Source organism: Piliocolobus tephrosceles, chromosome 17 (assembly GCF_002776525.5).
Source record: "Piliocolobus tephrosceles isolate RC106 chromosome 17, ASM277652v3, whole genome shotgun sequence".
Lineage (NCBI taxonomy): Eukaryota > Metazoa > Chordata > Mammalia > Primates > Cercopithecidae > Piliocolobus > Piliocolobus tephrosceles.
This window is the reverse complement of record NC_045450.1, coordinates 65,689,852-65,705,412: the sequence shown is the minus strand read 5'-3', so window position 1 is coordinate 65,705,412 and position 15,561 is coordinate 65,689,852. Positions and strand designations below refer to the sequence as shown.

Here is a 15,561-nt window from a genome sequence, read left to right as displayed (position 1 = left end):
TTTTTTTTTTTTTTTTTTTTGACGGAGTCTCGCTCTGTTGCCCAGGCTGGAGTGCAGTGGCCGGATCTCAGCTCACTGCAAGCTCCGCCTCCTGGGTTTAGGCCATTCTCCTGCCTCAGCCTCCCGAGTAGCTGGGACCCAGGCGCCCGCCACCTCGCCCGGCTTGTTTCTTGTATTTTTTAGTAGAGACGGGGTTTCACCGGGTTAGCCAGGATGGTCTCAATCTCCTGACTTTGTGATCCACCCGTCTCGGCCTCCCAAAGTGCTGGGATTACAGGCTTGAGCCACTGCGCCCGGCCTATATATGTTTTTTGACTGGCTTATTTCACTCAGAATGTCCTCACAGTTCATCCATGTTGTAGCGTATGTCAGAATTTCCTTCCATTTTAAGACTGAATAGTATTCCATTGTATGTATATACCACATTGTGCTGATCCCTTCATCTGTTGGGCTCTTGGGTTGCTTCCATGTTTTAGTTATTATGAATAATATGCTGTGAACATGAGTGTTCAAATATCTCTTCAAAATCCTGCATTGAATTCTTTTGAGAATATAGCCAGAAGTGGAATTGTTGGATCATATGGTAACTTCATTTTTAATTTTTTGGGAACTGCTATACTGGTTTCCACAGTGACTATCCCAGTTTACATGCCCGCCAACAGTGCACAAGAATTTCAGTTTCTCCACATCTTCTTTAGCATTTGTTACTTTCTGGGTTTTTTCAGCATTAGCCATCCTAATGGATGTGAGTTGGTTCCTGTTTTCTATTTGGAGCTTTTAAAAAATGAAAGCAAGTGGTAGGTTCTTTCTTTTGGTAATCATTTCTGAGTTAGAAAGAATAGGTTAAACCCAGGTGGGGCACGGTAGCTCATGCCTATCCCAACACTTTGGGAGGCTGAGGATCACTTGAGGAGAGGAGTTTGGAACCAGCCTTGGCAACATAGCAAGACCTCTGACTACCCAAAAAAAAAAAAAAAAAAAAAGAACAGCTGCCCATAATGTTTTTCCTTTGACCTTGGCTGCTAATTTTCCACTTTGTGAATGAACCAGTTAAGCTTAAGTTCAGAGATTTCAGCTTCATGTTTTCAGTGTAATATTTAGTTTTTTGGCCGGGCGCGGTGGCTCAAGCCTGTAATCCCAGCACTTTGGGAGGCTGAGACGGGCGGATCACGAGGTCAGGAGATCGAGACCATCCTGGCTAACATGGTGAAACCCCGTCTCTACTAAAAAAGAAAAAAATACAAAAAACTAGCCGGGTGAGGTGGTGGGTGCCTGTAGTCCCAGCTACCGGGAAGGCTGAGGCAGGAGAATGGCGTAAACCCGGGAGGCGGAGCTTGCAGTGAGCTGAGATCCCGCCACTGCACTCTAGCCTGGGAGACAGAGCCAGATTCCGTCTCAAAAAAAAAAAAAAATAAATAAATAATAATAATAATAATTAGTTTTTTGGCTATATCTGTTAAATTTGAAATTTTTTTCACAACTTCTGGTGTCATTTCATTGTTTAGTTTTTTTTCAGCCAGCTATTAAGAAAAAAGCAATCTATATTCACACTAATATGAGACTAATGACCCCTTAACCCTCAGAATAATATACCTTTTAAAATAATAAGCCAATTCTCTTAACAAATCTGAACAAAATGAGTTGTTAATTTCAGGAATGTGGCAAAAATATTTGAGGTCACGCTTATTAATATAAGCAAGCTATTTCTGCTTTAGCACTTGTTTCTGGGATTGGGTCTCGAGGCTTCCTGCTTTTCTCCTGAACCTGCAGGGTCTCTAAACACTACTGATAACTTGCTGAATATGTTAAATCATTGAATTTAGAAAGCTTTGGCTCAAGTTTAATAATTTGCCTGAGGTCACACAGCTGGTTAATGGTTAACATACTTCTCTGATAAAGGTCACTGGAGGTTCTTACTGAAGATACTTTTAGGTGGCATAACACATGTATTTATGCATATTCAAGACACTCTTGTATCCACAGGTTGCACTGCTGTGATCCATCATCATCTCCTAAAGATGCATCCTGACTTATCTCCACACTTGCACACTGAAGAATGCAACGTCTTGATTAACTTGCTTAAGGAATGTCACAAAAATGTAAGAGTTCAGAAAAACGACTGTACAGCCAAAATGAAACTTAGGTATAACACACTGATGTAAAATGTTATCTCTGTTAATAGAAGGAAATGATAATGTCTTAGTAAGGAGTCTGAGTTTAGTCAAGATAAGCAGTTGATATGTGTGAATTTTTTTTTTTTTTTTTTTTTTTTTACACAAACTACCTCCTTTTATGATTAGTAAAAATCAAACATGGTAGTTTGTTAGGTAACGTCTGAACTGGTATGTAACAGTTGGAATCCATGTTCTTACAATAAAATACTTTCTCTTTCCTAATTATAGGGCACTAGAACAATTATATTCAGTGCTGACTCTTCTGATCATAATGGAATTGTTCTAAGAGTATCCGCTCTTTGATGGCTACCATTCTGTTTAATGGTAGAAATGTGTTACATAATTAGACATTAACTAGATTTATGATTGGCTTAATCTGATGTGTTTAGTTGTTAGTGGAGTGGAAGTAAAATTACATGGTTAAAACCAAAATAGAAAAGGAGCCCATCCATATTTGGAATGCATTAAATCAAGCTGATATTTTTATAGCTGTTGAATATTTAGCTTTTCCTTATATGTTTGATATATGACACCGTTGTTACAAGAAGCATTTGTTTTTTCTTTAGCTTTGCATGATGCATGGTTTTTCTCATGATATCCATAAACTGTAGATATATCAAATTATAATAATGGTAAGTATTGGCCGGGCACGGTGGCTCAAGCCTGTAATCCCAGCACTTTGGGAGGCCGAGACGGGCGGATCACGAGGTCAGGAGATCGAGACCATCCTGGCTAATACGGTGAAACCCTGTCTCTACTAAAAAATACAAAAAGCTAGCTGGGCGAGGTGGCGGGCGCCTGTAGTCCCAGCTACTCGGGAGGCTGAGGCAGGAGAATGGCGTAAACCCGAGAGGCGGAGCTTGCAGTGAGCTGAGATCCGGCCACTGCACTCCAGCCTGGGCGACAGAGCGAGACTCCGTCTCAAAAAAAAAAAAAAAAAAAAAAAAATAGTAAGTATCACTTAAATGAGTAAAATTTATAGACCAAAAGTAAGATGGTAAGTAGTACTTATAAAATGTGAAGTCAGATATTTTTACTGGTTCAAAGAATGTTGTCGATGACAATATTTTTTGGGCTATTTTCACTATACATATAGATCAAAATGAGCCAGACTACATAAGTAAAACATAAAGTTTCGATTTTTAAAGTAAAAACTATATAAAATGTTCACTGTTTAAAGAACAAGAACTAATTATTTGTGTTAAAGTAGAATATTTCAATTTGTTTATGGTCAGTTACAGTCAGAGACAGAAAAGGAGAGGGGATCTGGCAAAAGAGAGGCACAGTGGAGAGAAAGAGACTCTGAAATAACATTTCAGTCTTGTTATTGAGAATTTTGCCAGTATAGCCCTTTAGATGTATGTTGTGCTTTTTGTAATACTAGACATAAATAAGGATATTATCTCTTCATATTTATTTCCTAGGTTAATCAAATTAAGGGCCAGAGTTTTTCAGTCCTTGCTTTTAAGTAGTCTTTATTTTATGGTTATATTTGTATGTTGCTTTTTGATCCATGACTATTTTAAATTGAAATCTATTTAAACATTGTTTTGTTTTTTTTTTTTTTGTTTCAAATGGATTTCTTCTTGAATCACTGGAACTAAAGATGGATTTTAAAAAATTAACTTTATTGAGGTGTAATTTACATGTAAGGAAATGCATCTATTTTAAGTGTACAGTTTGATGAGTTTTGTCAAATATAGACACCCATGCAACCACCATCACAGTCAAGATCTAAAACATTTCTATCAGTTTCTTGTGCCCCTTTGCAGTGAGTCCCCAACCCTTACCTCTTGCCCAGGTAACCACTGATCTACTTTTTGTTGATGAATTTTGCAGTTCTAGAATTTGTTAGAAATGTACATTGCATTGTATATTCTTTTTTATTTTTTGAGATGGAGCTTCACTCTGTCACCCAAGCTGGAGTGCGGTGGTACAATCTTGGGTCACTGCAACCTCCGCCTCCGATTACAGGTGTGCGCCACCACACCTGGCTAGTTTTTTTTTATCTTTAGTAGAGACAGGTTTCACCATGTTAGGCAGTCTGGCCTCGAACTTCTGACCTCAGATGATCCTCCCACCTTGGCCTCCCAAAGTGCTGGAATTACAGACTTGAGCCACTGCACCCGGCCTATATTGTATATTCCTGTATTTTGAACCGTGATATGTTTTTGAGGTTCATACATGCTGTTGCACCTGTCATTAGTTCATTTATTTTTATTTCTGAGTAGTATTTCATTGTATGGATATGCCACAGTTTATTTACCTATTGATGGACATTAGGCAAATAAACGGTTTGCAGCTGTGCTGTTTTGGATAAAGCTGCTGTGAACATTCATGCACAAGTTGTTTATTTTTGAGACAGAGCCTTGCTCTGTTGCCCAGGCTGGAGTGCAGGGGCACAATCTTGGCTCACTAAAACCTCTGCCTCCTGGGTTCAAGCAATTCTCCTGCCTCAGCCTCCCGAGGAGCTGGGATTACAGGCGTGTGTCACCATGCCTGGCTCATTTTTGTATATTTAGTAGAGATGGGGTTTCATTATGGTGGTCAGGCTGGTCTCAAACTCCTGATTTCAGGTGATCCACCTGCCATGGCCCCCCAAAGTGCTGGGATTATAGGCATGAGCCACTGTGCCCAGCCATCATGTGCAAGTCTTTGTGTGGACATCTTTTTATTTTTCTTGGGTAAATACCTAGGAATGGAATGACTAGGTCATGTGGTAAGTGTATATTTACCTTCATAAAAGGCCACCAAACTGTTTTCCTTTTTATACTACTTTACATTCCTGCCACTCTCCATCACCAGCACTTAATATTATAAACTTTTTAACTTTAGCCATTGTGTGGATATGTAGTAGTATCTCCTTTTGGTTTTAAATTGTATTTCCCTGATGACTAATGATTTTAATGTGCTTTTCATGTGCTTGTTTGGCCATTCATATAAAATTTTTTGCCTATATTTTAAAATATGACTGAGTTATAAGCATTCTCTTTATCATTTGGCATACAAGTACTTTGATAAGTGTATTATGAATATTTTCTCTGGCTTTTTTTTTTTTTTAACTTCCTTTAGGATGTGTTTTTTCAAAGAGTATCTTGTACATTTGATGAAGTCTTTTTTTTTTCTTTCATGGTTTGTGCTTTTTGTGTCTTTGTGTATTCTGTGGTCACAAAGATACTCTTGTGTTTTCTTTTAGTTCTATAGTAATTAGCTTTACATTTAGGTCTATGATTCATTTAAAGTTAATTTCATTTTTTTCCTTTGATATTTGTGTATTCTTATCTGATATTTCAAGTTAATTTTTGCATATGGTATGAGGTGTGAGTTGAAGTTGATTTTCTTTGCCTATGGATAGCCAGTTGTCTCAACACCATATGTTGAAGAGACTGTTCTATCCCTGCTGATTTACCATGGTCCCTTTGTCAAAAATCAATTGACCATATGTGAGTGGGTCTATTTCTGGGCTCTCTAGTCTGTTTCACTGATTTATATGTCTATTCTTAACACCAGTACCATGCTGTCTTAATTACTGTTGCCTTGTAGTAAGTCTCAGTCATATAGTATAAATCCTCCAATTTTGTTCTTTTTCAAAGTTGTTTTGGCTATTGTAAGTACTTTCATTTCCATATTAATTTTAGAATCAGCTTGTCATTTTCTACAAACAACATATTTACTGGTTTTTGTTTGAGGCTGAACATTGTTAATGACTTAGATTTTATCTTTTGTATCAGCAGGCAGTTCGTGTTTTTACGTATTTTTAGGGCATGGCTGGCATAGCCTTTACTCTAGAGTTAGTTTAGCCTAATTACTAAAATAGGATTCTTTGCTGATTGACTTGAGTGTTCAATGAGATCTCTGCTTTGGCTTATAAGGACTCCATTGACTCTCAGCCCTGTGTGAGCTCTGCGTTTTTCAGGTTGTAGCTGCTGTAATTGTTCTTCGTAGTGATTGTGGCATTGTGAAAGTTCACCCAACACATATGTAGTGAATACTCAGTCAGTGACTCAAGGCAGCTCCATGTAGATATCTGGTGTTCTTTTGCTGCTTATCTCTACCTCACAAATTCCAGCTGCCCCAACCTGCCCGAACTCTGATGTTTGCCTCCTCCGCTCGGTGAAACCACCATTGTCTTCTTGAGTTCTCTTCTCTGCTATATGGTTTGGAAATTGTCTGTAGGTAGAAAACTAGGTGAACGTAGGGTTCACTTGGTTTTGTTTCTTTCTTTCAGGTGTCACACTCCTGTAGTCTGTTGTCCCAATATCTGAAAATAGTTGTTTTGTATATTCAGTTTATTCTTTCATGGCTAGAAGCAGAAGTCTGGAAGATAGATTTTTAAGTAAATAGCATGGGGACAATTATATAGCTGTTTGGAAAAAGTTAAAATACCATACATATGAATCAACTTCATCATCTTCTAATGGGGCAAATATCTAAATGTCAAAAATGAAACCATACAAATACTAAGAAAACCTGGATAAATTCTTATATAACCTAGGTGTGGGGAAAGTGTGCCTAAGTAAGGACCCTGAATTCCAGAGGTAATAAAATCAAAGACTGATAAAGGATCGTTTGAGGCCTGGAGTTCCAGACCAGCTTGGGCAACATAGCAAGACCCTGCCTCTACAAAAAATAAAAATAAAATTGCCTGGGCATGGCACATGCCTGTAGTCCTAGCTACTTGGAAGGCTGAGGCAGTAGCATCACTTACCCAGTTGTTTGAGGCTGCAGTACAATACATCATCCTGTGTGACAGAGTGAGACCCTGTCTTTACCAAAAAAAAAAAGGGAGGGGGGGAGTAAGAGGCCAAAACTCAGAAAAATGAGCAAAAGCATGAGAGATAATTTACAAAAAGAGAAAAGATGGCCTTTAAACATGAAAAGATGTTCAACCTCAATAATTAGAGAAATACAAATTCAATATACTTAACATACTATTCCTTATCTGCAGGGAGGCAAAATTAAACAGTATGACAGGGTGTTCTGTTGACAAGGCTGTATACCCTCATACATTTCTGATGGGACTGCAAATTGTTATAATCTTTTTAGAGAGGAATTTGCTGCCGTGTAGCAAAACTGCAGTATATTTGATTTTTAATCCATCAGTCCCACTTCTAGGAATTTATCTTAAAAGTATAACGCTAACAGTATGAAAAAATGTACGCACAAAGTTACTTACTGCAATGTTGTTTGCAGTTGCAAAATGTTGGGAACACCCTTTCCAAACAAAGTAGTTGAACAACCTATGGTACATCCACACAATGGAACACTATACAGCTGTTTTGTAATTTTTATTTTTAAATAGACTTTATTTTTTTTAGAACAGTTTTAGATTTACAGACAAACTGTGAATGTAGTACAGGGAGTTCCCATATACCTCACATCTAGTGTCCCTTATTATTAACATCTTACATTGATAAGGTGTTTGTTATAGTTAATAACCAATATCGATACAATCGTTGTTTAAAGTCCATGCTTACTCAGATTGCTACAGGTTAGTGTTTACCTAGTGTCTTTTCTCTGTTACAGGATTCCATCCAGGATGCATATTACACTTAGTTCTTGTGACTCTTTAGGCTCCTGTTATCTGTGACATTTTCTTTGTTTTTGATGACCCGAAAAGGTTTGAGGCATAATGGTCAGGTATTTGGTAGAATGCTTCTCTGTTTGAATTTGTCTTGTTTTCCTCATGGTTGGACTGGGATCATTTTTTGGAAGAAGACCACAGAGGTAAAGTATATTTTCATCAAGGCTACATACTACAACATACTTTATCACTTTTGTTGTTGACTTTCATCACCTGGCTGAGGTATGTGTTAGGTTTCTCTACGATTTTTTTTTTAGGAGACAGGGGTGCACTGTGTCTTCCATGCTGTAGTGCAGTGGTGTCATTTTGGCTCACTGCAGCTTCAGACTCCTGGGCCTAGGTGATCCTCTCATCTCAACCTCCCAAGTAGCTGGGACTACAGGGCATGTCACCATGCTCGAATAATTTTTTGTATTTGTATATTTGTAGAGATGGGTTTTTGCCATGTTGCCCAGGCTGGTCTTGAACTCCTGAGCTCAAGCAATCTGTCGGTCTTAGCTTCCCAAAGTGCTGGTGTTACAGACGTGAGCCACTGCGCGTGGCTAGGTTTTTCCACTTTGAAGTTACTCTTTTCTTCCCTTTTCATAACTCTTTGGAAGGAAGCCACTGTGTGCAACCTACAGGTAAGGACTGGGAAGTTACCCTGTTCCTCCAAGATGGTGGAGTATCTACATAATCTTCTGGAATTCTATTCTAGAGAGTTACTTGTTCTCCCCCATTTATTTACTTATGTCAGCATGGACTCATGTATATTTACTTTATACCTTAGGTTATAATCCAGTAATACTTTGTTTTGTTTTTCAAATTGTTCCAGCTTTGGCCCCTGAGAGTCTTTCAGTTGGCTTTTTTAAAAAACAGTGCAGCTGTTAAAAAAAAAAAAAAACCCAGGCTTGGTGGCTCAGTTCTGTAATCCCAGCACTTTGGGAGTCTGAGGTGGGAGGATTGCTTGAGCCCAGGAGTTCAAGACTTACATGGGCAACATAGTGAGACCCCCTGTTTCTACAAAAAATTTAAAAACATTGTGTCACTAGATGACACATGCCTGTTGTCCCAGCTCCTTAGGAGGCTGAGGTTGAGGTGGTGAGAGGTGACAACATGCTACCAGCCCTCGCTCTCGGCGCCTCCTCGGCCTCGGCGTCCACTCTGATGGCGCTTCAGGAGCGCTTCAGCCCACCACTGCACTGTGGGAGCCCCTCTCTGGGCTGCCTGAGGCTGGAGCGGGCTCCCTCTGCTTGTGGGGAGGTGTGGAGGGAGAGGCGCCAGTGGGAACCGGGGCTGCGTGCGGCTCTCGTGGGCCAGCGCGAGTTCTGGGTGGGCGGGCTCAGCGGCCTCGCACTTGGAGCACCGCTGGCCTAGGGCAGTGAGGGGCTTGGCACCGGCAGAGCAGCTGCAGAGGGTGCGCCGGGTCCCCCAACAGTGTCGGCCCGCTGGCACTGTGCTCAAGTTCTCGCCGGGCCTGGGCTGCCTCCCCGCTGGGCAGGGCTCTTGACCTGCAGTCTGCCATGTCCGCGCCCCGCCCCGCGCGGTGGGCTCCCGCGCAGCCCGAGCCTCCCTGACGGGCACCGCCCCCTGCTCCATGAGCCTCCCTGACGGGCACCACCCCCTGCTCCATGGTACCTGGTCCCATTGACCGCCCAAGGGCTGAGGAGTGCAGGCGCGCCTTGGGACTGGTGGGCAGCTGCGCCTGCAGCCCTGCGCGGGATCCACGAGGTAAAGCCAGCTGGGTTCCTGAGTCTGGTGGGAACTTGGAGAACTTTTATGTCTAGCTAGAGGATTGTAAATGCACCAGTCAGCACTGTGTGTCTAGCTCAGGGATTATAAATGCACTAGTCAGCACCCTGTCAAAACATTCGAATCAGCGCTCTGTAAATCAGACCAATCAGCTCTCTGTAAAATGGATCAATCAGCTCTCTGTAAAATGGGCCAATCAGCAGGATGTGAGTGGGGCCAGATAAGGAAATAAAAGCAGGCTGCCTCAGCCAGCTAGCAGCAACTCGATAGGGTCCCCTTCAGTACTGTGGAAGTTTTGTTGTTTTGCTCTTTGCAATAAATCTTGCTGCTGCTCACTCTTTGGGTCCACGCCGCCTTTATGAGCTGTAACACTCACCGCAAAGGTCTGCAACTTCACTTCTGAAGCCAGCGAGATCACGAACCCACCAGAAGGAAGAAAGTGCGGACACATCTGAAGGAACAAAGCGGGAAGAACGAACAACTCCAACTGCGCCGCCTTTAAAAGCTGTAAAACTCACCGCGAGAGTCCGCGCCTTCATTCTTGAAGTCAGCAAGACCAAGAACCCACCAATTCCGCTCACAGTGGGAGGATCACTTGAGCCTGGGAGGTCGAGGTTGCAGTTAAGTCGTGATTGTGCCGCTGCACTCCAGCCTGGGTAACAGAGTAAGACCCTGCCTCTGAAAAGAAGAAAAAAAATTTATTTGAACTGATGTGTAATGACTTCCAGGATACATTTCTTGAAGAAATCAAAGGACAAAACAGTATTTATAGTATCCGAGCATTTATATAAAAAAGAAGATAAGCAAAACATATTTGTATCTCCTCATTTGTGCAAAAAGAAACAAAATAACTGGAAGCTAATGAGATTTATTACATTCTGAGTGGTGGGTAGGAGCAGAGTGGAGGAGTGACGCTTACAAAATCTTTTGGCCGGGGGCAGTGTCTCGTGCCTGTAATCCCAGCACTTTGGGAGGCCAAGGTGGGTGGATCACTTGAGTCCTGGAGTTTGAGACCAGCCTGGCCAACATCACAAAACCTCATCTCTACCAAAAATAAAAAATTAGCTGGGGGTGGTGGTGGGCCCCTGTAATCCCAGCTACTCAGGAGGCTGAGGCAGGAGAGTCACTTGAATCTGGGAGAGGGAGGTTGTACGTGAGCCGAGATCGCGCCACTACACTCCAGCCTGGGCGACAGAGTGAGACTATGTCTCAAAAAACAAAAAAAATTATATATTTTATATAATTCATGTTGTTTGAACTTTGTTACTCAAAAAAAAAAAAAAAAAAAAAGGATAAAAAAGGGATGAGCAGGGTTGGGAAGAAAACTCAAAAATGGAATACAAGCAAAACCAGACAAACTTACTTCAAATGGGTCATCTAATTACACTAAAGGATAAAATGAACTAACCCAAGTAATTTGAACATAGGCTAAAGACAAAGTAGAGCTGTTGTTAGTAGTTTAGATTTTGCAGTGGCATGGATTGGCAGTTCTGAAACTGACTTCTGTGTATTCTGTGTATTCCAAGACTGAGCAAATAAGTAAACATGCTGTAGATAATAAGAGACAGGTTTCTTACTGTCATAAATATGGAAGAGGAAAGGCTAGGATGTATGCTGTGATGTTGCATTGGAATTAGAGGTATCAGTGTGAACTCATGGTTTTCAGTATATATAAGATGTAGAATAGATAGATATGTGTGTCTATGTTTGTTTCATACATGTATTCCATATATGTTTTCCTGTAGCAATGAGCATACGTAACGCCCAGATTTTGTTTTTGAATACCACTCTTCAGTAACAGGGATCCTTGGAGAAATTACTGATTTTAGGGCTAGGGCTGGGAAAGAACAAGAATAACCTGCAACATCTTGTACCAGAAAGTAAGACATTTATCAAAGAATGATGGGGGCAGTTAAAAGGACAGGGGCCAGCTTGAAGGGATTCCTGCTGGCCAAAAATGGGACAGAACATCAAAGTGATGAAAATAATATAATCAATTGAATAAGGATCCATGAGTCCAAACTCATATAAATATATAAATGGATGAAAAGGGAAAGTTTCCATTACAGTAGAATGCCAACTAAAATATAAGAGGAGTGCTAGAATTAGAAAATCACTGTTAACCGTTGTAATAGTAATTGACTTAGTCAGTAATCATTAATAGATCCTCATACTAGTGGGTGAAAAGTTTGAGGAAATAATTGGATAGTTAAATGGTCTCAAAGTGTGTACCTATAATAATTACAGAGGAAAAAGGAATAACTTTACAGTGTAGAAACTTGGCAGGTAGCTCCTTACCTAGGTAATAGAAGTTAACATCAATAATGGGACAAATTGCCTTGTGCCTCTTGATGTGATACACCAAAGATACAACATCACTTCTAGGGTATTCCTGCCAAAAAGTCATGACCTGAATCAAGTTGTGAAGAAACAGCAGACCAACCCAAATGGGGGAGCATTTTGCAAAATAACTGACCTGTACTCTTTAAAATGTCAAGGTAATGAAAGAAAAAAGAGACAAGCTGTTTCAAATAAAAGATTAAAGTTAAGAAAAGTACTGTAAGAGCTGGAAAAAAAAAGACGAAAGAGACTTGACAACTAAATGCAATAGCAATCCTGGACCGGGGAAAAAAAACCACCCAACTTTTTTTGCCTTTTGCATGAATGATACTATTAGGCCAATTGGTGAAATTTGAATAAGGTTTATAAATTAGATACTAGTATTAATGTTAATTTCCTAATTTTGGCAATCGTTTGGGTCCTTAAATTTAAGTCCTTGTTTTTTTAGGAAACGTGCATTGTATCTGCAACTTAATCAGTTCAGAAGAAAAACTCCTGTGTGTATGCAAGAGCTAGAAGAAGAAAGCAAATGTGGTGAAATGTTACTATTTGGAAATTCTTTGCACTGTTCTTGGAACTTTTCTTCAAGTTTGAAATTGACAATTGTTTTTAAAGACATCTCCGGTCATCAAGTTTTACCTAAGTGATCTTTCTGAAGACTTGCACTTTTTAAGTGTTAAATTGAGCCCAGGAGTTTGAGAGTATAGTGAGCAATGATGTCACTCCGACACTTCAGCCTGGGCGACAGAGTGAGACCGTGTCTCTCAACAGCAATAACACCACCTACTGACTTAAAACAACCATAATTCTGCAGGTCCAGATCTGGGGGGAAAAAAGTTAATTAAAAGTTTATGGGGAGGATGGGCGAAAAAGCAAGACTCCGTCTCAAATAAAAAAAAAAAAAGTTTATGGGGAGGATGTCTCTCTGTGTCACCCAGGCTCGAGTGCAGTGGCACTATCAAAGTTCACAGCAGCGTTGAACTCCTGGGCTCAAGTGGTCCTTCTGCCTCATCCTCCTGAGTAGGTGGGACTACAGGTGTGTGCCATCATGCTTGGATAATTCAATGTTGTGTTTTTTTTCCTCTTAGAGACAGGCTCTCCTCTGTTGCCCAGACTGGTCTCAAACTCCTGGCCTCAAGTTGTCCTCCTACCTTGGCCTCCCAAAGTGCTGGGATTACAGGCATGAGCCACTGTGCCTGGCCTGATCCCAGTTATTTAATTAATAAATTGAGTGAATTATATTACCTAAGACGTCTTTTAGCCCTGAGTTTGTGTAATTCTGTTTTAGTCTTTTTTTGTTGATTAGGCCATCTTTCTGAATGCCCCTGTCTGTGCTGGAATGCTGCAGTGCTCTCCAATCTGCTTGAAGTGCCTGAGTGTTTTATCTCCAAATAGCCTACCTTGCTGTGCTTTTATCATTCTTTCCGTGCTTTTTTAGTTCTGCTGTGATCTTCGCAGACAAATGTTACTTCCACAGCTTTCAGGTGTCTGTGGGTGACTTCTGATCTACTGGCCTATTTTGCCTACATTTGTCAGCAAGACTTAGATATTCTTTCCATCTGAAGGTAAAATACAGAATTTAGAACAGCTGATTTCCTCAAAGCTGCTTGGAAATCCTTATGTATTTTTTCCTATTTATAAAAGTAATACGTAAATAATACATATTTTAGATAGTATAAAAGAGGTAGGAAAGTGTAAAGCGAACAAAAATTAAAAATTACCTTTTGTTCAACCATCCAGAGATAAACTCATTAGGAACTGGGTTTTTTCACCATTTTACAATTTTTGTGTTTTGCCTTTTTCTCTTCTTCTTCTTAGCATTTTGAAATGCCCACATTTTTTCCATCATGAGAAAATACATAAGATTCCTTCCCATAATCCCAGCCTTCTGGTATCTTGTGGTAGCGTCTGTTTCAGAGCTGATTGTTGAAAGAATACTGCTTTCTTCTTTCAGTTTGGGTTCTACCCTCACTAGGGTCCCAGAACTACCAAGATCACTAATGACTGCCCTGCTGCCAAATTTGGTGAATGTTTTCAGTAGTTACCTCACTTTTCTCCCAGCAGCTTTTGATTCCCTCTCAAAACACTCTTCCACAGGCTTCTACCATAACTTTCTCTTCCCTGGTTTTCCTTAAGTTTCTTTGGCCACTCTTCAGGCTACTCCAGGCCACACCTTCCTGCAAAAGATCATTCATTTTCCTGTTTTTAGTAACTCTCAAATCTGTATCTCTGGCTCAGATTTCCTCTGAGTTCCAGGTCTGTTTATCTCAGCTAGACAGTGGACTTAACTGTTCTACCAGTAAACTCAACATGTCCAGATACAAATTTATCTTATCGCTTTTTAAAACCTCCAGTGTCATTCTTAGCTGAAAGCCAGTGTCATCTTTAATTCCTCCATCTGCCTCACCTCTTCCTGTGAGTCTTTACCAAGTGCTGTTCTCTGCCGAATCTCTCTTGAACCATTGTTCTTCTTTGCCAGGGCCACTGCCGTAGTCTGTGCCAACACTTTTATTGGGACCACCTGTAAAGGACTTCTATCTGGTCTCCTGGTGGTTTTGTTTTCTTTTTTGTCTAAATCAGTTTTCCACCCTGGATGTAGAGTGATGTTTAAAAAATAAGTTTAATCATTGTTACCTTTTTTTTCCCCCCCCGAGGTGGAGTCTCATTCTGTTACCCAGACTGGAGTACAGTGGTGGGATCTCAGCTCACTGCACCTATTAGGAATCTGCATTTTATTTATTTATTTTAATTTCGATGCAGGGTCTCACTCTGTCGCCCAGGCTGGAGTGTAGTGGCGCGATCTCGGCTCACGTACAACCTCTGTCTTCTGGGTTCAAGTGATTCTCCTGCCTCAGCCTCCCAAGTAGCTGGGATTACAGGCCCCTGCCATTACGCCCGGCTAATTTTTGTATTTTTAGTAGAGACAGGGTTTCACCATGTTGGCCTAGGCTGGCCTCAAACTCCTGACCTCACGTGATCCGCCCAAAGTGCTGGGATTACAGGCATGAGCCACTGTGCCTGGCTCATTGTCACCTTTTTAATAGGTCCTTTTGCCTACAGAATGCATTATAAATGTCTTGTCTTGTGTTTCAAGTCCTTAATGAAACTCATCCTTAAGTAGCTGTTAGTCTTCACCACTCTCCCACAGCTCCTTCCCCCTCATTGCTGTGGTGGTTTTTTTTTGCGGGTACATGGGAGAATGGTATTTCTGTCTTCCAAGCCTTGATTTTTCCTTTGCTGAACTTAGTACATTCCTTCTGGCTCCACTTACTGTTTTCTAAACCAGGTTTTATCATCCATCAGGTTTTCTTCAGGTTGGTTGGTCATTTCCTTTTCCCTTTCCTGGCCTAGATTCTCCTAGTGCAGTCACTCTGTTTGAGTAGCATCATACATAATACCTTTCTGCTTCGTGGCAGTTCTCACACTTTTTGGTCTCAGGACTCCTTTACACTCTTTTAACATTAAGGACTCTTGGGAGCTATTGTTTATGTGGGTGATACGTACAATATTTATTGGATTAGAAATGACTGAGAAATTTAAAAAATTATTTTAAAGTTACAATGATAAATTATAATTTTACATGGTAAGATGACATGTTAGCATAGTTATTTTTCACAAAAATCTTATTTTTCAAACCAGAACAAACCGAAAAGAATGACATCACTTTTCGTTGTTTTAATGTCTGAATTAATAAAATATACCTGAATTCTCATGTCTGCCTCTACATTCAAT

The 15,561-nt window shown here is 40.5% G+C and overlaps 1 protein-coding gene across 4 annotated transcripts in view; it reads left to right on the top strand.

Moving 5' to 3' along the window:
* CMC2 (C-X9-C motif containing 2) overlaps positions 1-15,561 on the top strand; it is a 33,489-nt gene that overhangs the window by 8,540 nt on the left and 9,388 nt on the right. The window contains exon 2 of one of the 4 annotated variants that reach the window (XM_023226852.3): positions 1,984-2,099. The exons of the other annotated variants lie outside the window; for them this stretch is intronic. Within the exon in view, the coding sequence (XP_023082620.1) occupies positions 2,019-2,099 (81 nt within the window). The 5' untranslated portion in view covers positions 1,984-2,018. The remainder of the gene's footprint in view (positions 1-1,983; positions 2,100-15,561) is intronic. 4 annotated transcript variants of the gene reach the window in all.